At 38.5% G+C, this 25,181-nt stretch overlaps 1 protein-coding gene across 8 annotated transcripts in view; it reads right to left on the bottom strand.

Moving 5' to 3' along the window:
- Window positions 1-22,055, bottom strand: part of cspg5a (chondroitin sulfate proteoglycan 5a) — a 51,612-nt gene extending 29,557 nt beyond the window's left edge. For 3 of the 8 annotated variants that reach the window (XM_007569887.2, XM_007569889.2, XM_007569890.2), the window contains exons 1-2: window positions 21,509-22,052; window positions 2,671-3,610 (exon numbers count right to left, since the gene is read on the bottom strand). In XM_007569887.2, the coding sequence (XP_007569949.1) occupies window positions 2,671-3,610; window positions 21,509-21,608 (1,040 nt within the window). In that variant the 5' untranslated portion in view covers window positions 21,609-22,052. Of the gene's footprint in view, window positions 1-2,670; window positions 3,611-21,508 lie in introns of all 8 variants that reach the window. The other 5 variants (XM_007569892.2, XM_016680632.1, XM_007569893.2 and 2 more) reach the window with 5 other exon arrangements.
- Window positions 22,056-25,181: the final 3,126 nt, after the last annotated feature.

Genomic DNA, 25,181 nt, shown 5'->3' with positions numbered 1-25,181 from the left:
ATAAAATGTTCATTGTTTCTTTTACTCTCTACTGTTTTTAGTGTGTTTTAGTCTCTTTTTTTGCACCTTCAACAGCAGTATTAATACAACAGTGTATGGATCTTTAAGATAGGGTTTGTGAAACAATTTATTAAGCCCACATCAGCTTATGATAGTGGACATGCAGCTGCAGATGTCAATTCCTCCAAATTATGGATTTTCTCCCATCCATGTTCGTGTGAGTTTTAGACCCATCTGTAGAAGCCCGCTTTCCCTTTTAACATGGGAAAATGTCTTTTTATAAATGAAATAATCTGCCAGAGAATCTATTGCTTTTTCTGATCAATATTATAGAATTATTGACGTAAAACAAGCTCCTATATCCTGCTGAAAAGTTATACTTGTACATTAGTTTTGTCTTATTTTAAGTATACTAAGATATTTGCACTAGAAATGACATCAAAATACTTGCTAAGACTTGATGTTTTTTTAAGTGTGAGCAATTCAAATTTTCCAGGTTAGAAGGAGGAAATTCCAACCTTTAGGTAAAAATTTAATGCACCTGGAAAGACACAGCCAGACTCACACTCAGGGGAGACAGGCTGGCAGACGCCACTCATTGTAATCCTTCAGAAACTGCATAAAGCAAAAATAATCACATAACATCAAATCAACTCAGCTTATGATAGAAATGCTGTGTTCTGACACACAGAGCATGGGGTTAAAAGGGCAGCTATAGGATGAAGGTCGTGTCCACAACAGGGGATAAATCTCTTAGTCCTGTTGTCCTCTGACTTGAGGTCCCTTGAGGTCATAAATCCTTGACTTTGTTCTGGTAGATCTGACCTCTCAGTGATATTTGTCTTTGTAGCATTTTTTTAATTCAATGCTTTTTGAATTTGTGAGAGAATTGTATAGACGGTGTGAACTAATTAATATCTGTATTATCTGTTCCAGCCAGGAAGCTGTTTGCCATCCTGCATAAATCTGCATGGTAATCTTTGCAGCTGCTCACTAATTGGAAATCTTCCTTCAATGATTGGTTGGTTCATCCATTTTATGATTATGGGAACTGCATTCTAAATCATCTTTTAATCTGATAGGGCCTGTCACTGTCTTCTTTGTTTAAATGTACATGGCGCCACATTAAACACAAATGTATTCTATTGGAATAATTGCATACTTTTAAATTATTCTCAGCTCAGGTTCAATCTAATTTTCTAATATTTCCAAGCTTAAACCAATAATTTTCTAACCATATGCTGACAAAGGAAGACTTTCAGTACAGACTGTCCTTTCATTAAATGCAAATTCAGGACAGCAGCCCCTCAATAGTCACGATCAGACAATATCACCTTCCCCCCCAATCTGCAGCAGCTCTAATCCTGACTCAAGACTCCACAGACACACTCTCATTGTTAAAAGTGACCTATTCTGCTTCCTTGTACAGGTTAGGATAGGTCTTTGGGCTTCACAAAACATGTTCATTACATTTTTTTTGTACCAAATTCTTCGATAATGAGATTTCAGTCTTGTCAGTTTTGCCTATTTGAGCTCCTTTCAGAACGAGCTGTTTCAGGGCCACTTTAAATCCAAATAAGTTGCTGCTGGCCACGCCCTCTTCTCAATGTTTATACTCACATGTGAAAATGGCTGCAAACAGATACAAAATTATACAACCAAATTCTGAAAACCAACAAGAATTCAGCAAGTGGTTTCTCAATGGTAAGTCAACAACAAAACACTTCTCTTTCCCAGCAGCCATTGTACAGCAAATACAGCAGTGAAACCAGCTGAGCAAAGGTGCTGGAGCTCCACTGCTTGGGTTGCTAGGTAACGGGGCTGGGTTTGGCTAGGGTTGCTAGGTAACGGCGCAGTGCCCATCAAATGTGACTCAACAATTAACTTATTGCCAAAATTGGATGGGTGATTTTTTTAAGTGCCTGTGTTGTTTTTAGAAGAAGCTGAGATCCAAATGAAAGTATAAAAACCGTTAAGTCTGTTGGCTAAGTATATCACAGCATATTTGTAGAAATTGTTCTCTTAATTTTAACCTCTAACCCTATTTTGCCCTTCACAGTACCTTTTTACTGCAGTGGCTCTAAAATAACCCTATAGGGTTCTTTTATGAACCCTATAGGGATGAAAACAATTTACTTAAATCAGCTGACACTGGGGGGTGTGGGTGGGGTAATATCTAAAATCAACTCTCTTGAGCTTTACATCATGCTATAATTATATCCCCTCATCCCAAACATACTTGGAGTGCTGCTTTGATTCTTTCATGCATATTTGTCAACCTTTCTAGGATTCCTAAATGCTTCCTTTGCACCTTCCCCACTCAGCTCCTCCAAACTAGTGGCACCAGCATTAAGCAAACACCTGGTGTGCATATGCTGAGCTCCTCATGCAAACTTCTCAGTTCAACTTTCCTAAGAAAAGTTGTGATTGAAAAGCATTTTTGTGGTGATGTGCTGAAGGCCGAGTGCCAGAGAAGGAGCCTCTTAAAGAGACAGAGGCCTAATTTCAATGTGTTAAAATGAGAAATCAAATTTCTTTGAAGTTATGTTTGACATGTGCAACATTTTTATACCAACTGAAGGTAACATTTTCTTGACTGTGCCTGGAAAATACATGCCTTAAAAAAAAAGTATAAATTTGTGAATAAATTAAACAAGATGAGTTTTGTACCTGCAGAAAATCTCCTCGCCATCCAGCTGGTAGCACTGTCCTCCGTTGAGGCAATAGTTGGGCTGCATCTCACAGGCAGAGCGGCAGCTTCCATTGATCAGCTGGTAGCCCACTCTGCACCCATTAGGCGAAACGTTAGGTGCGGCACCAGGATATGGTCCCCCAGGGATGAAGGATCCAGACCCAGGGACCCGAGGCCTGGAGCGAGCAGGAGACCCCGCAGCCTCTCTGAGGTCTTCTTCGGTCTCATAGGCATCGGTTGTGGTGCTGTAGCTGTACTCGTCAACAGTGGTAGTCATGCCGTCGTCATAGGGTGTAAGGTAGTCGTAGTTTTCTGGCATTGCCCAGGAAGTTGCCTCTGCGCCTTGCAGCTCGTGGGCCAGAGATGATGGAGAGGGTGGGGCGAGGTTAAGGTTACGCCCACGAGAGGATGGATCAAAGAAGTCCACGTGAAGGACGTCCGGATTGGAGGGGTTGGTGGCAGCTGCTGGCGGGGGGGTAGTGGTGGTGAGGTGGTCCAGGTCAAACATGGCAGTTTCCTTGACATGGATCCAAGGTGGGTCGGTATGTGGCAGACCCTCCTCCTCTTCATCCCCTTCTTCCTCTCCTTTCACGACGTCCTCTCTGAGTGGGTTGCTAGGCAACAGAAGATCTGTCTCAGCCGAATCGGGGATGATCTGGGGCGTCGCTGCCACGCTCACTTTCTCCACCGTGGGAGCAGGAAACATGCCGCTGCTCTCAGCGTCGTCCTTGTCGCCGCGAGGCATACGACCCGCCCTCTGGGTCACGGAGCCGATTGGAGCAGAAGTGGCAGAGGTGCTCATCCCGGTTACTGTTGCCATGACATCATTAACCTTTACAGGGCCGTCTTCCTCGATGACTGGAGAAGTGGTATTGACTTTATTGTCTGGCTCAGTAGCATTTACACCAAGAACCATCCCTGCAAAGAGAGAAAAGTCTTTTAGTATTGTTTGTTGAATATGTACAAAAAAAATATACTTACACCATGAAGCATAATGTCAAAACTTTTGTTTTACATTTTCAGGGGAGTGAGTGGAATTATAAACTAACCAATATTCCCACTCTTTGTCCACCTACATAATCTTACATTTATTACTTGTATAATCCTTACATATAACAACTAAAGCCATATTTAATAGGAAATATAGTATCAATTTAATTATAATTACAGTGGACTAAACAATCATGATTTTTATATCCAGCAATAATCCTATGTTTATATGATCATTTTAACAGTTTTACGTTTGAACATTGTTGAAGTTCAATATTCAGATTCTTCCACAGTTTGACTCCACTTACTGATTTCTAGTTCTGAATTTGTATATTTTAAACTATGATTCCCTCCTTAACCTATAAATTTGCTTTTTAGTCTTAAACAATTTTCTAATGTTTTCTGGTGACTGTTTTTTTTTGTTGTTGTTTTTGATTTTGTAAAGAATTAGAGCTGCCTATTGTTTCACTATGTTAAAACTTTTAATAAGTTAGATTGTACAAATCCTGTTTTCTAAATATCCCACCTTATAAATTCAAATTTGTGAAGATTTCTAAATGCAACAAAATTCACACTGATTTGGATTTATTCTAACAAAGGTTATTTGTGTCAAATACAGAAAATAAATGTAGTTCTTAACTTCAACTACATGGTTAAAGACAAAGTGGAACAAAAGGACAGTACACAGTGCCCTATTTTCAATTATTCTTTTTAATCGTGTGGGAACTAAAGGCGCATTGCTGCAGTTTTTGGAGACGAATCCAACTGTGTTCTTGCCAAATAAAAATCTCAGCAGCTCAACGGGTGGTCTGGGTTTTGTCTGCTTCTATTCTTAAGGATGCTTCATACATTTTTAAAAGAAGAGCGAAAGCTGGATTGGAGTCGCACCATGAAAGCGCCCACACTCTGCGCCTATAAAGCTGTGCTGTTGGGACGTGGAGAGAACAAAGTCTGGCACCGTGTAGAAAAAGATGCTGCCTTGATGGCAATGTTTGTCGAGTTAGAGGTCCACTATAGCCCACCACATCATTAGAGAAGCTCTAAGAAATCAGATTGTTCTTTTACCAATCAGTGACCATACCGCAAGTAAGAACTAACAACAGTTTGCAGTGTGGAAGCTGTTACTTTGGGAGGAGGAATCAGTTACTGATTTTTGTTATCAGTTGTGTTTAGATTTAAGAAGGCATTTGAAAAAGAAACAATAATAAATTATTATAATAAAGAAATAATAATAATGCAACCCTTACACCATCAAAACCCCTGACTCTTACCTAAAAATTCACCGTCAAATTCTCCCAGGAACTCAAAAAACTGAAAGATTAACATAAGTGGCACCAGACATGTCTTTATGTCTGCAGAGTATAAAAGGTACTGAAAAATAATTATAAAAGAAAAATGAAATCTGGGAACCAAAAGCTTAAAATAAAATAAAGATTTCAATATAAACATAATCTAAATCCTCTCCTACCCAGAGCAAACTGTTCGAACAGAGAAAACATGGAAAAGCGTCTTCGAGCAGCCTACAAACAAAATTTCACTCAATTATTTACTACATAAGTCTGATTCTTAAACCAGCATGAAAAGTTCATGGTGGTTTAGTATTTTTTTTTTAAATGGTTAAAAAAAAATAAAAAAAGCAAAAAAAAGCCCTCAGATTACTTCATCTGAGGGCGGTTCGGTGACCCATTAGAAGACAAGTGTAAAATCTGAAAATGAAAAACAAAACAACAAAAATAAGAGTAATTTAACACAAAACTTAACATAAACATTACAGGAAACTGTTATGTCATTTAATGTGATTCTTTCTTTAAAACACGTCCTTGTCAACCATCCCCTGGTTTGCCACATTGTTACTTCGTGCTTTAAACTCTTGCGGATTACAAAATCAGCAGAACAATCTCAAGGCGTCTGGGGGTTGAAACAAATTAAAATGACACACAATTGGCTGTATCCTCCAGTTGATTACTTCATCTGAGGGTGGCTTGGGGACCCATGCAAGAAAAAAAAAGCAGCTTTCAGGGTCGCTCCCACTTCTGGATTAAAGGAATAATTCACTAATGTACTTCAATGGCGTGTATCTGGGATTAGGGATTACTGGTTTGAAGAAGGAATGGATTTTGGGGTTCACTTTAGGGGTGGGGTTTGATTATCTCAGAAAGACTCAGACAAAACAATGTCTGGACAGATGTAGGAAAGCTGTAACCTAAATAAGTAAAGATAACACCAAATAAACTGATCATCAACGCATCAACAGATATAACTGTAACAATGCTCCCCAGTTGTTTTCACAACTGGTAGTCCAGTCAGAATCGCAGCGTAACTCAGCTGGTACTGTTTGCTTTCACGCTGCACTGTGTCAAACAAATCAAACACTTAGAAACACCTGTTTTCCAATTTGTCCAAGAACCACTGAAGGAAACATCATAAAAATCTCAGAAAAAGACATGAGAGCAAAAAATAGAGTCAGATTTTAGCAGGTGGAGGATTTCTCTTTGGCAAAAGGCCATGAGATATTTCTCCTGCTAGAGCGACTTTGGTTGTATTTACCCAGAATGCTCTGCTTTTGGAGCATCTGCTTGACGTTCACACATGCATTCGAACCAGACCAGAGTTCACATCAACCGAATGAAGATCTAGGTTTGACTTTCCATTCGTTTTTTTGTATGTTTTTTTTCTTTGTACTTTATGGATAGCCTCAGTTAGCAAAACATAATTTGTTCTAAAAATCCAGCTTTCTCTCTTCTTTTTATGTCTCGAATTCGAGACACACTAATTTACCAAACTACACATTTAGCAGCCAATAAACCTATTTGGATTTTATGGTTTCATATTAATCATCTGGAGGATCTTTGAACATGTTTCTTTATTTGTGAACATTCTGTACACATCTCAGCAGGAAGGATTTACCTCGACTGGCAGGAAAATAAAATCAAGGACCTCCTGTGAGTTGGCTTTAAATATCAATTTGTAAGTTTAAAGAGTTTTTCTCCATCACACTGAGCTAATCAGCTTCTTGTGCTCAGAGGATAGAAACCCTGTGAACATCAGCCTTGGTCTGGATGTTGATTCTTGTACTCAATCTGCCTAAAACCAGGCAATATTTAACTTCAGCAGTTAATGCTTCTCTATTTAACCTTTTTTAAACACAAAACTGCCAAAAAATCATATTATTTGTCTTGTGTGACTGACTGGCTCAGCCTTCAATTTTTATGTACTTATTTATTTTTTGCCAATTCCACTCAGGGGCTGGATTTATGCAAAAATAAATATCTACAGAAAGGTCCATTAGGAATGTTTACTTTGAGCAAACGTAAGCCTAATTTTAGGCCGCATATTAATAACTTGAGTTTATTTTTTCTATGTTGGTGGGCAGAACCAAAAGAGCTTGTATTGTTGTTCATCAAGGGACTTAAACGGATGTTTAGCTAAGGTTTCATAGTAGACTCCACAGCTTGAATAAACACTATAGTGGGTCAGGCTACCTTGTAGTGTCAAGACAGATTTGGTAGAAAAAAAAAATAAGGGAAAATTAGCAATTACTTCAACAACTCACTTTTTTAACTTGGCACAACAAACTCAATCCAACTAAGGCAACAAATTGGACAGACTGAAACAAAAAATCTATAAAACATTTTTCTACACTAACTGTTCCAACTTCATTATTCAATGTCTAAAAAACAGAAAACGTATCATGTCTATGTTAATAGCTTGATTTCTGTCTGCAATAAAATCTGTTTGACTGATGTTTAACATAAAAAAGATAATCATGCCCATAAAATAAACCATCCAATGTATGAGCAAAAGTAAAAATTAGAAGTTCCTGTTTCAGATGGGCAAAAAGTAACCAGTGGTCGGGGGTTCAAGCCATCACGATCTCCTGCTGTGAGCTGCAAATGCACTGCTGGTCCCATAAGAAGCTTTGTTTGGTAACCTCCTCCTAATAGCATATGTGAGGGTCATTGCTGACTGCTGTTAAGTTTAGTCTTGATAATATGTTTGTCTATCCAGGGGCAACTTACTGGGTACAACCTTCACTGAAGTTATAAATGCATGTTCTGGAGACAATGATGTGGAAAAACAAAACCAGCACAGCTTTTTGAGCCTCTTTAACTGCAGTTTATTTTCCCATTTCTCTTGCCAGTCACAAGTTAAAGTTTATATAGCCAAGTTTATTTCTATATCCCATTTTAGCAACAAGGCAATTAAAGTGCTGTACACCATAAAAACACAACACAGTCAGTAATTATGAAGCAAGCAGTAATCATCACATTTTGTCAAATGCCATCATCAAAGTTTGATAAAATTCCTATACACAGGAATTAGCTGGTAACCATTATGTCACTTTGAGATGGCAAAGTGACATAACAACCTAACAAAAATGTTACTCATAAAAGACAAAGCAATGACAAATATCTTATATGTAGATTCTTTAAAATAAACAAGCAATATATTTCATTAAATTTAGATAAGGGGGAGGATTAAGTAAGTGCTCACTTCTTCCTACTCCTTTTCTAACAGAAGTAGTGGTCAACTAATTATTTTGCTCTTGGCTATGGATGCACATGTTTTCTCTGTCCTACTGAATGTGCTTGTTTTTTGTTTTTAAAAACCTGTTTGAAAATTCAAAAACCATCAAGAAAATGCAACAAAGATCCAAGACATTTATAGTTATGTCTTAAAACATCTTTTAAGATGCTGAAGATGCTAATTTAGTTTATTTCTAAATGTAATAAAGATTTAATTTGGTAAAACCTGGTTTTAAAGTATAGCCTGCTAATAAAAACATTTGTAATAATGAAATGAACTTCTGTTGAAAACTTCCTTATATCTCAAGGTGTTCAGAGGAACATTAAACTCTGAGCCAGTGAAAGGAGGTAAGCACTTTGGATTAATTGTGACATTTAGGAGGCTTTTAGGGCACATCACTAAAATTGCACTGCAGTAGTTCAGTTTAAACTGGATATATGCTTGGAGTTTAGGTTTATGTTTGGGTTGGGGATAGATCTGTTCCATATAGGAGAAATACTGTTAAGATGAGACTTTTATAAGGAAGGTCGTGGTCAAGGTCTTGTCCAAAAGATTTATCACTACATTAGCATGTAACTATTTTCTTGTTGTTACTATCATCCAGTGGGCTGTCTGTGCAAAAAAAATGGCAGGAAAAATTTGAGTTTATTGAAAATATTTTGGGTTCAACTCGATGTTAATCTATCCAGCAGTCTCACAGTCCACTGCTGTTTAATGCATCAACTGAGCAGCCAGGAGATAAATCACAAAAGCATATTCTTTTAACTCTAACATGCATAAATACAACTTCATCAGTCAAAACATGCTTGTTTCTCCACCAGAAACTGAACATTGAAGCCAAAAAACGTTCTGGTTTTAACGTGCAACTAAAAATGAATTTCACTTCTGCTCCTCATGCTGCAACCGGAACCAGTTAGATGAGAGCAAAACTACCAGGGATTGTAAGTTAGTTCAGGAAAGTCTCCCATACATTAGAGAGTGATGACAGATTATGATGGGAAGAGGTGGAGATGAGCGATGGGGAGAAGAGGAACGTAATGACACAGAGACAGCAAAGAATAGAGACAGAAAGATAAAGAGAGGGAGTAGGTGACATTTGCTGTGATTGATGGGAAAAGATGGTGAAAGAGACTGACTGGAGAAGGCAGAAAGAAGAGGAGTGGCCTCTGATAGACTTTCTGACTTTAGCTTTCACTGTGACAGTCTGTCAGCTGCCAGGAATGAATCATACCCAGAGATCTTTTATCTGCACTCAGAAGACACATTCCCTCAGTTTGATTAAATTACAGCACCATCCTGGTTCAAAGGGTAATTGTTGCTAAAAGATGCTGCTTTTTGTCTGGACTCCTATGACTTTTGTGGACACAGAAGGCAAATCTCATCACATCTGGAAACCCAAAACAACACAACTCAGACTCTACTATAGCAACAAGCAGGTTTTTATGTATAGTTTGACTCAAATCCAGGACTTTTTCTTGTTTTCATTTTGGAGAGATGGGGAATTGCAAAATCCAAGACATTATATTTCAATCGCTGTTGTGTTAATTTTCAGATATAACTTGAACCCAGTCTCAGTATGCAAATATCCACTGATTATTATTTTACATCTTTGTAGGTACTACTGTGTTTTTTGTTCCATTTACATATTTTTTAAACTTACATCTAAACAGCTAGCTAAAAAAGGAGTGACTGTAATTACATCTTTCCATGCTAAGGCGATATGCAAATGAATCTTAATGATGCATTTTATTGACCAATTTTGCATCATGCAGTTTTTTTATTATGTGAGACAACGTATTATTAATATTAATTGGAGTTACTGAATGAAACATGTTGAGTACAGAGACAGGAAAATGTCCATTCACAGTACAAAAGTAATTACTGTAAAACTATCTGAAAACATTCACAAGCCCACAGGGATAACTTTGATTCCACACACACACACACACACACACACACACCCCTCCCGTGTGGACTGATTGCCCAAGGATCCTCTGCATGTTGTTTAATCTCCTCTGTGCTTTCAACAGAGTCGGGTTTGTTTACAAAGCACAGGCGATCAGAGCTCAGGTACTTTTTTTGAGAACTCAGTGGTGTCATTCTGCCAGAATCCTCACAGTGCATCACTGAACTGAGCTCCAATTAAGTGGAGCTGTCTCCGTTTCAACACCTCGTTAGCTTAATTGGATTAATGAAGAGAAACTTTTTTGACGGGCAGCCGATCTTAGAGCAGCACGGTGGCTGCTAAGGCGGGTAGTTTACCTTTCAGACCTTATGGTACATTGTGGTTAAAGTATAAAATATGCAGCACAGACTTGTGTGCTATTGTTGTAAAAAGTTCAAGTTGCGGTTGGCAAGACAACCTAACCTTAGATGAAGTCAAGACCAAAGACAAAACTATGGGTGCATTCACACCAGCCATGTTTAGTCCACTTTAAAAGAAGTTGAGATCTGACAATGTAATACTGCAATTTTGTTCCCAATCAAATCGAGTCAACTGGACTGTCAGGTGTGGAAACACCCTGAGACCAAGACCGGACCAATGGCACTGATCAGCCTAAATGGTGTTAGCTGCAGTTATATCAGGTAACACACCTTTGTATGTGGGCAGACTCTGAATTACATGCCACTGCAATAAATATGTAAAACTAATCACAGACTAAACAGTAAAAACCAGACAACTCTTAAGAATTGCTAACTAAATGCTAACTCCCTTAGCATTAAGTGAGTAGTAGCATGAGTAGAGGTGACAGGTGAAGGCAGAAGACTAAACTTTGTGTTTTGTTGTTTTTTTTTGTTTTTTGTTTTTCTTTTACAGAGACAAAGCAAACCCATTTTGACCCTGGCTGTTCTAAAAAGTAAAATTTGAAGATCCAAACTTGAGAACATTTAATATTTTCTAACAAGAGTGTTGATTTTTGTTACCACTGTTGTTGATAAAATGATGCAAAAGAAACAAACAATGACGGAACAAGAGAATCTGGGTTTCTGCGAATGAAGCCAAAATATTTACGGGTCAGTTTATTACATACACATGTTTAATTATTTTTTAATGCAAATGTCATGGTTGAAACTGAGTGAATGTGGTAATCATGTCTTGCTGATGTTCAAACCTACACCAGAATGGGAAATAAAGGGCGACTTTGAGCGTAGCATGGTTGTTTGTGGCAGATGGGCTTGTTTGATGTTTATATAAACTGCTAATCTACTGGGATTTTCACCCACAAACATCTCTTAGGTTTGCAGAAAATGCCCACTTTGAATATATTTTTGGATATCACTACCTGTAATGTGTTTCTGCTAGAAAAACCACAGCCTGAGATGAGGCAACACGACTTGGGAACAATGTAGAAGTTCCCAAGTCTTCTACTTGGGAGACTTGGGAACGAACTAATGTCGCACAAGTTCGTGCCCACATTAGTAATGCTGCGGGTCTTTTGCCCAATTGGTTGCTTTGGTACCGGCAAACCTGACCTGAATTGACATGATTGTGAATTTCAGACTTCAGACTCTGGCTGAGATTCTGAAAAACAGGATCAGAACCAAAAAAAGACAAAGCAGACTGAATAAAAGATTCTCTGTTTGTTCCCCTCCCACCTGAATGAGACAAGAGGATGATGTTATATAAGAAGAGTCCTCACTCTGTTTGCTTTGTGAGAGCATGTGTGTTGTCTTTCTGCCAACATAACCCAGTGGTGATTAGGGTGGCTTCCAGCTCCTTTGGTGAAGGGTGTGGATCATCATAATGTTAAGAGCTTAGCTGCCTCTAATTGTGTGTGTGTGCGTGTGTGTGTCAGAGTGACTGTTTGGGGTAATGGCTTCTCCTGGCGTGCCGCCGACCCTCCCCAGGCTTTTTGTTTAACCCAAATTATTTTTGAAAGGGAAGCCACTAAACCTCTCTCAGACCCGAGGCGCTCTGATTGGTCATGACAAACTGTAAAGAGGAAGCTGATTGGTGGTGACAGTTAGGGTCCTGCGGCCAGCTTGGTGACCCAGACTGTGGGGACGGGGGAAAGGTCAGCCAGTTGGCGATAAACAAACAAAAGATCACAGGCTCACGCAGAAACAACATGGCAGTTCTAGGTGAGGAAACGCTTTAGTTTCCTGAGGTTTAGGTGTACACACTAAAAACCATTTAGTGTGTAAACCCATCACTAACGTGTTTTCTGATGAAAATTGAGTAATTCTGATTTAACTTAAATTTTACAATAAAAATAGTGGAACAAAAACTTGTGGAATACAAGTCAATAATTCCTCAACATTTAGTTCCACTGGTAGATTATTTCACTTGTAAGACAGGAAAAATGTCTTGTTATAGGTGAAAGAATTTGGCAGTGAAACTATCAACATTTAAGGATTATTGACTTAAACTATTATACCCAAATGAAAAGTTACTTGTAGATTAGTTTTGTCTTATTTCAAGTGTAATAAGATATCTCCAATAGAAACTAGACAAAAATACTTGCTAAGATTTTGTATTTTTGCAGTGTAGGAAGAATAGTTTAGTCATAGTGCATAACTTTGGAGATGAAAATGAATAATTTCATTGGTATGCATATATTTTATTTACACATACAAATACTGGAACTCCTTGTGATGATTTCCAAAAAGCCTCAAAATTAATCCATAGGTTATTACAATAGCAGCAGTATAACTAAGACTTTGTTTTCTGTAGAAAACAAGAAAGCTTAAATGTGTTAATTGATGCTCTGAATGTAGACATCAACATGCTTAGTTGAGTAAGTATAATATTCGACTGTTTTATGATTTACATAGATAAACATGCATCTCCCTGGTATGTTCCCTCGTCTTTCCTCTTTTAAATAGTGCCCAGGAGAAGTTATCCAGTTCCCAGATCACATTTCCTACATTATTGAGATGAAGAGTATGTTTGGGCTTAATGCACAGACAAAGATATGTTTATATTGGTGAAACTTGAGCAGACCACTAACAGGGCAAGAAAACATGATAAAAACCTGATAAAAGCCTCTTTATCCCATTCAGATGGATTTTAGCTCCAAACACCTAAACCTCAAGAGAACATGCATCCTCATCATTTTTCCTCATTTCCACATTCACTCAGTCTAATGAATAGCTCTCGAAGCTGCTTTATCTTTACTCAACGCTGCTCATTAACGTCAACATAAAGAAGAAATGTGCAGGTCGGCATTTGGCAGCAAGTCTCAGTCTAACACATTTTCTCCATCTCATGCGTATCTCTCTTTCCTTCTCTTCATCTGTTCTCTGTGCCTCCTTTTTCCTCATTATTTTTGAAAATTCCTCTCTGCTTCCCGCTTTCCCTACGTTTCTCCCTCCATTAGCTCTCGTTCTCCAATGCTTCAGCATCTGCTTTTTTCTCACTCTCTGTGACATAAGAGCTTTCATTTCTGACTCCACAGGTGGAGGAACGGAGAAGGGATGTGTCGCCATAGAAACAATGCTGGCCTCATTGGAGCTGATGCGGGCAGCTCTGTAAACTCAACAACATCTACATACGACGCTCACAGATGGAGTCAAGCACCAAAGAATAATGTTTGCCTTTAAAGAATTGTGGTTTGTGTGAAATGGTAAGTAAGATGCTATGTGCTTGGATCTCTGTTTGCACATAAAAGATGATATTTTCTCTGCCCGTTTACATGTAATTGTGTACGTTATAGATGGCAATCCCCATGACAACAGTGGTTTATATGGTCTGTCAAAAAACTCATCTGTGTTGCTCTCTAGTTTACCACTGCAGGTGTGTCTGAACAAAACCTTCAAAGAATGACCTTAAAAACAACAGCTGTGTGCTTGAATGACTAAATATTGTCTAGAAATATACATATGTGAAAGGGAGGCCCTCAAAAATGCAGCAAAAAGAGCACAAGAAATCTTGTAAATTCATATTTACAAGATTTCTTTCTCCACATTGTGAAGCTGTTCATGAAAAAGTTGGCTATAATAGAAAATAAAATCTAAATCTCATCATATTGCAGGACAGTGTTTACTTTAAAACAGGGCAATCTAAACCATGTAATTGATGTGAAGACAAGATATAAAACAAAATCTGTACAAAAGACCAAACTTGGTTATGCTTTGTATGATTTAGTTTTATTAATGTTCTTCTGCAGGTCATGCAGAAGAATCTGAATCAGGGTCTCGTTCTTTGCAGTTGTGTTACCATCTGTCTTTGGTTAAAATAGGTCATGCATTTAAATCAAAGCCCAATCTTGGTCATGTTAAACACAAACAGTGTACACACATTAGTTCTTTAATCCTAGAGATGTTCTTCAGGTAATAGAAGGCTGACTTTGTAACTGTCTTTATGTGTCTCTGAAGGTTCAGATCTGAGTTCATCACAACACCCAGATTTCAGACCTAATCAGAAGTTTCCAGGATCATGCTGTGAAGTTGTTTTGCTGCCAGTCACACAGATGGATTGCACAAAGTAGATGGAAAATTTATTCAACTTGTCAATAGCTCAAGATTAAGCTTTTGAATTAAGTTGTGTTCACATAGTGATTCGAAACTTTTTGTGGAATGGCAGCGCTGTATTGAAAATGAATGAATATATGCCTGGAAAATTGGTCCATAGGCCAGGAAAACAACTAATTTAAATGAACAGTTTGGATAAATAGAGTGGTGAAATATGCATTTTGGTCAGAACCATTTTACTCAACATTAGTTCTATTGTGTCCATATATTTTATCCTGTATGTTTAGTTTTGGCCATGTATTCATTAGAGAAAAACATGTTACTCAATTCCTGTTTTATGTCTTTGAAGTTGTGTGGAGCTGTTCATAATTGCTTGACCCTTGAAAACAGTTTATATAAGTTGAAAAAATAATAATAATAATAATATGAGGTATATGGTTATGATGAGCCTTGTGTGGCTATCCCATTAAGTTTTATTAGTTGAACTTTGGACATCTGTGAAACATTTATAATAGAAAAACATTTTGATGTGTCATCTCTAATAATACAAAAGTAATAGGAGTGCTATCATGCAGTTTGAAAAGCTCATTTTAATTGTATTTGCTAATTGGTATATTTACATAACGAGAACCTTTGAATGTCAGAGTAGAAGTAGTTTCTATGTTGTTGTCTCAACGAGGATAACTCTGCATTCAACAAACCAAACAAACCTGTCTGCCTAATTATTTATCTGTTAAATGTGGTCTGTTGCCATGACAGGTGTTTGTGTGTGAGTGTGTGTTCATAGACGACTGTGATGAGCGAGCTGAATGCTAATGTGACAGTCTGCAGCGGAGGAGAGCGGGCGGGCGCCGCCAGACGAGGAGAGTGAAGCATGTGCACGAGCATGAACTCAATGACTCGCTTCAACAAGGACACACAGGCAGTGCAGCATCTGATGAATTAAGTCAAACTCTTCCGTAGAAGAGGGGAAAAGATGGCACATGAACACGGAGAAGAATGTGCATTGAAACATCTAAACTGATAAGATTAGCATTTTGCATATTTTTTCACCTTTTGTATCCCATTACCATATACACTCACTTCCTGTATAACACAGAAACATGTAAATTACCACTCAAGGGCATCAAGAGTTTGAGAACAATGCCAACTCAGCACTGCTAAAAAAGCACACCCACAATGTTTCATCTGTTAGACGGAAGCACACCGCTGTCGAGATGCTCATGAACTCTGTGAAGGTTGTTTCATGACCTTTTCCTCTTCCGAGCCACAATGAAAAGAGTTCTGGAGGACCACCAGGACGGACAGGCAACAAAAATAAAAGTTACACGTAAGAATCAAAGCAGCAAAAACAAATAACACCTACATGCTGCGGGAGACACAATGAAGCAGAAGTACACTTAAAATTGGACTCTTAAACTGCAGTGTTTATGAAAACATCATTGATAATGATGTTTTGCTTTCAGGTTACGTCTGTGTTGTCAAAATCCTTGTCCTGTGCACCTGTAAAACTCTAACTGAACGGTTGTTTTGTGCAGCAACCTTGTCCATTAACATACAAAGCATTACATAAGCAGCCGTCAATGAACATTAGCAGCTTGAATCGCTGCAGAAATGCCAGCTGTGGGTGGTAATTCATAGGTGCAGGACAAGGAAAAACAAGTGTAGGTGGATTATGTTAGTTCTGCAGCATTGACTCAGTGTCTCAGTGTTTTGAGTGGATCTCCTGTGTAAAGTGAGGCCAGATGAGCAGCACATAGAAGGAGGTACTTAAGGTTAGAATAAGGCAGTCGAACAAGTCATGAAACTGGTGGATTTTTTTCAACAAGAAAAATATTCATGTTTGTCATGTGACGGCTAAGTGTTTGGTAAAAACGGCTCCTTGAGTATTGAGTAACTGATCAAAATGTAAATCATTTAAAATTTACATAATCAGGACCAAGGCCATGTGGAAATGTTGGGTCTTCAAGGACCAAAGTGAAAATAATTCATATTAATAACATAATTACAAAATGACAAAATCAGACAAAAGAAAAAAAAATGAAAATAAATTTTGTTTAATATAAAACTGATGAAACTTTCACAAAAATTGCAGGTATGCGTCTGTGTCTAGTGATTATTTTCGGTAAAACATGTTCATTCTTCCTTCAGTGAAGTTACTCACATGGACAGAGTAACCAGAGTTTACTCAAGTCAGAGAAGTCATGCTTCGTAAGAAAAGCACTCAAGTAAAAATAAAAAAGTCCTTTTTTCCCAAAACGTTACTCAAGTAAATGTAAGTGAATACTTTTGACAATATGGAGTATATCTGTGCAACGTTTTAAAGTGTGTATTATGATTTCATTTTTTTAATTTGGCAGAGCTGTGTACTTACTTTGCACTAAAAGGATAACACACCTTCATGCACTCAAACAAATACATCACAGCTTCTCTTCTGTGGCCACCTACGTCTGCAGGCCTGCAGGCAGAGCCAGGTGGGACGGTAGCGCAAGTGGCGTTAGGATCACTAAGTTCCCCTACAAACAGATGTACTGGAATGAGGCACATTATATTCACAGTAAATCCAAATATCATTCCTTTTTACATGTAAGTATCTCAGAATGAAAAAGCATCTAAATTTCCGGCTAGCTCAGTTGTTTTGGTTGTTTAGTCGCTATAGTGATTATAGTTTCTTTTATTTCATCACTCAGTGTATTTTTAGTAGAGTTTAGTAAAGTTGGGTTTTTCCAAATGCATCTGTCAACAAGCCTCACTGCTGGAACTTTCCCATTTTCAAACTATAACCACGTAAACTAATCCAACAAGTCAAAAGAAAAAAATTAAACATTAATAAGTTTTATATAACAAATAACACCACAAAGAAGGTGATAAGATGTCAATAGAAAGATTTAAGAACAGTCTAGAAAAGAAGTCAGTATGAAAATGGGATCCAAAGCACAACAGCAAGTCCATTTCTGAGTGGCTCAAAAGAAACTAAATGAACGTTTTGGAGTGGCCCAGTCAAAGTCCACACTAAATGCAGTTGTGATGCTGAAGCATGAATTTTAACATCCCATTCATGCTCAAACACGCTCTGTTGTGGTTGAACTAAAGCAATTCTGTGAAGCAGAGTGTGAGCCAAATTTCCTCACAGCGAAGCAGAAAGACTCGTAAATGCTTGATGGTAGCTGTTGGCAGCGTCGCACAAAAAGTCTTTAGGTTTAGGAGGCAATTGTTTGTTCCCTTAATAAATGAAATTATGCTTTGAAAACTACTTTTGATCTGACTCAAAATATCATCATCTGATATTAAAATATGTTTTTTGATATGAAGGATGACAAAAAGAAAGCAAAAACAAAAGAAATCTGTTAGGCAGCAAACGTCAGAAAACGTGATGCTTCATCTGAAGCAATGTTAATGTCAACATGTCTTAAAAATCAGAGTGTGACCACACAAAAAAGTCTCACCAAAAAATGTGACAAAACCCATAAGGCCATCTGATTTGAAACTGTTTGTGTACTCGACACACACACACACACACACACACACACACACACACACACACACACACACACACACACACACACACACACACCATGCAGAGCCAACAGGCACACAGCCACCCAGTTTGACCAGAAATGTGAGCATGTGCCAAAATCCAAACATTCTCTGCTTAATGAAATTCACTGCTCAAACACATCATGGCAGCGATATGAACACACTGAGTTGCTGGCGACTGGATGTGCACGGTTTCCATGGAGACCCCAAGGAAGAAGCCGAGATGGCGCGTGCATCGCTATTCTTCATGACTACGAACACAAACTGCAAGATGAGTAAATTTTATGATTGCTGTCTATGCTTTTTTTTTTCATATCCTTTACGATGAAAAGGGACAGAGTGGGTTAGTGGGCTGATGGAGGGAGGATTTGGCTTAAAGATTAACCAGATATGTGTGTCAGCAGGACAGAGGAGCAAACACACAGCGAAGAAGAGGAGGAGAGGAGAACACATCCACGAGTTTCTGTCCAAACACAAGCAGCAGACATCCTCCTCAGTCCAGCCATCAACCCATCCGCCTCAACCGCTCCTGGGGGATGGGGAAGAGGAGGAGGACGGCTGCATGTCATCAGCTCTAAGCATACAGAGGGAGGGGGATTACAAATGGCCACAAGAAGAGGAGAGGGGGGAAAATGGATGGAGGAAAAGAACGAGCAGGTTCTGATTGTCCGCTGTCAGTTCAGCATGGTTGGATTTTTGTCCTTCGCAGATGTGGGGCAAGCTGTCGTCTCTACACTCCACCGGTGAAGTGAGACGTGTTGATGGGTGAGAAAAGTGGGATGTGAGGCGGGGGGAGGGTTAGCCCAAGGTGGCTGTCTGCACCAAATCTGCCAGCTTCTTTTTGTTCTTACTGTACATGCACCTGAGCTGAAATCTGACAAGTGACAAAAACACAGGACAAGGAGAGGAAATTTTTACTCAAACTGACACTAAGATGATGACGGTGGATTGTATTATTTTAATATCCTGCACTATCCCTAAAGCAGTGAAGGAATCTCCATCTTATTGACCCGGTTTTGGACAACCAGGTCTGCCTTCTTTCTGTCATTGAGAGGGAATTTTAGCAGCACCGCTCCTTCTGCCAAACTAATAAAGTGGTATAATAATTTAAAGGATCACAACAGAGTTAAGCAAAGAGAAGCATGAGCTTGGCTGCTAATAAAGCTACATTTTGATTATCTCTAGATGATATAAAAATATGGTTTACATTTAGAGTTTTAAAGAACATTAACTTAAAACAGCTGAACATTTTAATGATTATTTAACCCTTTATAGATTATTGTTGTAAGTCAACCTCAAGCAGCTTCCGATCTAATGCATTACACCAATGTCTTGATACAAATCCCACACACATAATATTACACATAGTTCATCTAGACCGACATAAAGCATGTCTAAATATGAAAACAAACCTTCCAGATAAAGCATCTGGAAGGTTGTTTTTTAATATACTGTGTATTTTCTTTGCAGAAATAATACGTAGTATATAAAAATTACCCTTAGACATATTTTACATGTCCTTTGGAGCTACTATTAAGAGCAAAAGTCCCTCTAAAGTTCTTAGCAGCAAAAGAAGACAGGATGCCTTCAAGATTCGAACCTTTCATCTTAGACTTGAAAGCAAAACATGCCTCCAGCGCTGAGAAATCCATGATATTTAAATGGTAAGTGAAATTAAATTTGCACAAAGTTCCAGTTGCTGCCTTGAGTGCTAACTCTTTGCTAAAGTGGGATAATAGAGATTCATGTTATAAAATCATGCAGTTACATTATGTCTGTTGAAAGTAGAGTCCACTCCTCTCTTTCTCAACTGTGATTTTTTTCTGTCATTGTTTTCATTTGTGTCAAATGAAGATATTGAGAAGCTATGCAACATGTTCAACCTTCAAACTGAGCAGAGCATCTTTAATTTGGTCTGTTCAAGTCAGCAAATATATTTTGGTGAATATAGAACATTTTCAGGAATTCCAAAATATTATTTGAACTGTTATAAAACCTTTCTAACAATATTTAATGTTTTTTTTTCTTTGTTTTTTAGAAATACATTTTACGAAATGACTGGATTAAGTGAAGTAAAAGCTGAAAGAAATGCCATGTTTCCCTGTTGAGTCAGTGGATGTGGATCTTTGTTGCGCCAAATAAACCAGACAATGACAACAAAACCACATCCATGTGAATTTTAGCCGCTCGGACGAATCAACGAGATTTTATTTGATTATAACGCCAGACCGATTTCATCTCCTGCATTATTAATCTGACGCATGTGCAGCGGCCCTCAGACAAAGAGCTACGGCCTCTGTGTCGTTTTTTTTTTTTTTTTTTCATGTTTACTCGAGTTTTTCCTTCTTTTTTTTTCCTGTGTGTGTATCAGAATGTCCTCTCACCCCCCCTCATGAATAATTCATCAGCTCCCCCTCGGCTCTAATCCTCGCCTTTTGTGAAGCCGCGGTGCCTGCGCGCCTTCGGGGATCCGCTTTGCTGCATCTGCTGCTGGACGCTGTCACTGTCACACAAACCTCAGGCTCCTTCAGGGACATTTGGATTCTGGAGATTGTGCCGGAAGTGTTAAAACAGTGACCTGGTTTGAAATGCCACCGCTTTGATCCACTGCTATTCCTTCAGTTAGGAGAATTTAGCGGAAATGTAGACCTCACACAATAGAAGCATCTGCTGAACTCAACATGAGCTGATAGAGAAGCAGCTGTAAGCTTCCTGACCTTATTCGGATGATATTTGGAAAACATGTAGATCTTCCTTCACTAGCTATCTTTCTTTTCCTACATCAGAATCTCTACACCACTGAATCTGAATCTGATTTATCCGTGGGAACGGAGAAAAACCATCTCAGAAGATTATATTTTAGTGACTTTTGCACACAATGGCACAGTAATATGTTGCTCATCTGATATCTATTGGGTTCCTCAAGTCTTTAACCTGACCTACTTTATTATATGTGGAATATTTTTAGATCTCGTGGATTTTTTACTGTAAAAAAAATCATCCTTTGCCTTCTATAAATCAAGAAAACAGACGATGTTTGCTCTCTAGATCTTTGAAGAATGTGAGTAAAGGCATCTTCTTCCATCAAGTGTCGGTTCAAAGACGCTATGATGAAGAATTTAGCAGATTCCTCCGAGCAGAGGTTCATGAATATGACCATCAGAGTAAAGAACCTCCTAACCTACATTCTGAGCCTCACTGACCTCCCTTCTGTCTGCCCGGTGGGAGTGTGTTACGGTACCCTGAATCCACTGAGAGGATGTGCAGCGACAGCAGGAAAATAATTAACTAATTAATGAGAATGTTTTAGCGTGATTTCCGCGCGCAGTGGACGGACCAGCGTCTTACCGTGGACACTCAGCGGGATCAGGTGCAGAGCCAGGACGCACGACAGCAGCATTTGCCTCCAGCATCCAGTGCAGCCGCTCGCTTTCTTCTTTCCCTGCATCCTTCTTGTGCAATGTTACGCTCACACGGTCAAAAGTGAAATAAAAACCTGGATTTTTTGTTTTTCCAAAAAGATTATTGACAGCAAAGTTCGGAAAGCTTGCGGAAAGTATTCCGGACTGATGGATCTGAGGGTTTCTGTCTAGACTCCAGCCTCTCCGCGCTTCTCCTCCATAGCCGCTTGATCTCTGCGTCTCCGCCGCTGTTTCACTCACTCGGCTCAGCTCTCTGTGGCAGCGTTTACGGCTCCATTGCTACAGAATGTGCTGGAGGCGGGAGCGGATGGGGCTGCTGGTTCCGAGGTGGCACAGAGAGAAGTCACGGTTCGGATCGGTGCGTTTTGGGGGCACTTTGTGTGGCTGAGAGGGAGACAAACGCACGGCGGTCTGCAGCGCGCTCGGCAACCTTCTCATCGTCTGAGGAGGGGGGGCGAGGGGGGAGAGACTGTTGATGCGCCTCCTCTTCATCTCCCTCATCCTCATCCCACCTCCTCCTTTCTTCCCTCCCTTCTTTTCCCCAAGACCACTTCCACCTTCTCTCCATCCATTAAACTTGATCACTGTCACTCATCTTACGCACTTCTTTTAAGACACTTTTATAGCATACAAGGAAATTTTGCTGTACAATTAAAATTAGGAATAAAATTTCTTTCAGTTTTGTAATGAAGCATATTAGTTTGTACAATTCTTGCCAAAGAAATTGTTACATTTTATCTTAGCTGCTTCATTTCCGTAACAAAACCTAAGTGAACATGTTGAATGTGGTTTATCTGAGGAGGCTGGTTCTGTCAGTTGTTGAGTCTTTTACATGTAGAGTATCAATGGATAATGTACTGAAAGGTTCATTTATTTCAGCAACACAATAAAAAAAGAAGAAATTTAGATATTATATGGATTTTTGTAAGGGTGGTGGGAAGGGGATTTTTCATCTGCTAAACCAAAATGCTATGATATTCATGTCACGCCTTACACAATCATAAAGAGCAACATTCTATCATTCACAAGGATGAACGTCCCAAAAAAGGTGGAAAGTTGAGTGAAAGGAAAAAAGTGTGGTAGAAAAGGTTACACATGCAACAGGGATTGCTTTTTCTTTATGTCAACAATTTACAGATTGTAGACTTCAGGAATGTCAAGGGAACATTGAGTGGAAGGAAAATGTTTGGCCAAGAAACACAGATGCGGAAAAAACAATTTATGTTAATTTTGATGATTATAGCTATTATAGTCTGTGGTGGTTCTTGAAGCTCTGCCTCCAGCTGCATAGTGAGTGTGAATATTACAGAAGACCAATAAAAAGTATTGTTATTAAAGAAACATTATGTTATGCTACAAGATTGTAGGGAAAACTGCTGACCTGACAGGTATCCAGCCGACAATCCTGACCTAGAGGGGGGGAAGCAGTAGCTCCTATAATTTTATTGGCTAAATTATTTTTTTTTAATTAGCTTTACTAATTTAAAATGTTTCAAATGAAGTGAATGTCTTCCTGGTTTCCCCTCCCTTCTCTGACAATACATTTAAACAGATGTGTTGCTCGTGTTTTCCTTGTGTTTACAAAGAGCTGCAACGTGTATTAAATCTCAGTGATCATCAGAATATCAGTGTGTGAAGTATTATAAAGAACTGCTTGGATGCAAGATTTTAGATGCAACATTTTATCGATTTCATCACTAAAATGATATATTTCGTCACTTGGAGAGACTTTTGCTTTCATTTTTACCCACAAATAATCTTTACCAACCCAGGTCAGGCGGTGCATGGTGACGATATGAAATAAGACCAGAGTGAGAGAATGTGTGGAAGGAAAAAGTGTAATAATAATATTTAGCAATAATATTGCGATGTTGCATTCTGTGCAGCTCTACATCTAAAAATCTTCCAATTTAAAACTTTTTCATACAAAAATCATTCGTACTTTAGATCGATGTTAAACTTTCTCCTAGCATTTCTTCATTACGTGTCCAAACTTCTACACCCTAAATGTTTTTCATTTTCAGACTGTTTTTAATCTTTCTCCCTTCTTTGCTTTGGAAAAAAAAAAAATCCTTTCTGTTTTCTATAAACGGTATTTGCTTCATTCCAGGGAACATTTTCTTCACACGTTTTCAATTTTCCTTCACTTCTTTGTATCACTGAGATTATTTCCATCCTTTCATTCAACAATCGAAACTCTACGTTGACCTTTTTCCGTACAGCTTCTTCTACTTTTACAGATTCTTCCCTTGTTTCCCTCCAAAGTTTCTGTCATTTATTTAAGTGTTGGATCTCAGTCTGCATTTCGCTCTGTCTAAAATTAATCATTCTTCATCCTTAGACTAACTGAGGAGGAGGAAGCTGCTTAATGTTGTGCATAATAATAACAATCTGAGGAATTCAGCGTCATCAAAACAATAAGCTTTGCTTAATGGTGTGACAGAGAGGAGCAAACAAAGAGGATGGGTCGGCAGAGGGGGTTATTATGGAGATGGGGGGTCTGCTCACATGGTGATGAATGCTCAAGGGCCCTCAGGGTAATGATCGCAGTGGGGGTCGCAGGCATTCTTCCACACAGAAAACCAAAAAGGAAGAGAGAGGTGCTGTGCAACAGGGGATGTTGTAGCCATGTGTGTGTGTGTGTGTGTGTGTGTTTCCATATTTATAAGAATTATAAATGAAACGTGCTGCATATGCACGTTCATAACGACATTTGTATGCAGATGTGTACCCGTGTATGAAAGCTATTTGTTTAGCTTTTGGGAGAATTGTTTTGCAGAAAAGAAAACATGTTCAGTGAGTTGTGAAAAGCAGGTCAGCAGGCTGAATTTAAATGACATTAAACTGTGTTGCTTCTACAAAGAGAATTGAGTCATAAAATGTTGCCAGAAAGGAAAAAAAACTCTCATCTGTCTCAGGCTCGTCTTCTTCCTTTGACAGCAATCTGGTCCCATTTGATATCTTCACAGAAAATGTTTTCCTTCATCCTCGCAACACAAACGCTGTTTGCAAGAGTTGCAGAAAACAAAACAATATGCAAACATGCGCATATCTAATTAAACTAAATGATTTACCTCATAATTTAAGCTGCTCATTAACTGACAGACGCACACTGAGCCAGATGACTTCATTTTTTTTGAACAATCTGTTATTCCGTAACTTGAGCTTTAATGGTTTTATAATCAGGTAGAGATGATTTAATTATGTTCAGACACAAAGAACTATTTTATGCAATGGTAACTTTGGGCCAGCACTAATGAGGATTAACTCGTCATTGTCGAACATGAACATGACAGGCGTCGCACCGCCAGGCTTTAATCATTCCTGACTTTCCTTTAATGAACACAAACATAATCTTAATAAAACATTTATCCTCTGTTTGAAAATAATGAACAATTTTAATTAGCACAGTCACCACAATGTCATATTGTTTTAATCATGAAAAGAGAAGGCCATATAGAAGAAAGAAATACACAATGTGTCTTTTTGAGAAAATCTAATTGTCTGTTTTTGACAAAAATTGCTGTTGTAAAAAATTTCTTAATAAAATGTGAAGACAAAATGTTCCTCATCCGCTTTTGATCCAGGTATTTATTTGC

Source organism: Poecilia formosa, unplaced genomic scaffold, assembly GCF_000485575.1.
Source record: "Poecilia formosa unplaced genomic scaffold, Poecilia_formosa-5.1.2 Scaffold250, whole genome shotgun sequence".
Lineage (NCBI taxonomy): Eukaryota > Metazoa > Chordata > Actinopteri > Cyprinodontiformes > Poeciliidae > Poecilia > Poecilia formosa.
Note: the sequence above shows the minus strand (reverse complement) of the source record. Positions and strands in the feature narration are given on the sequence as shown.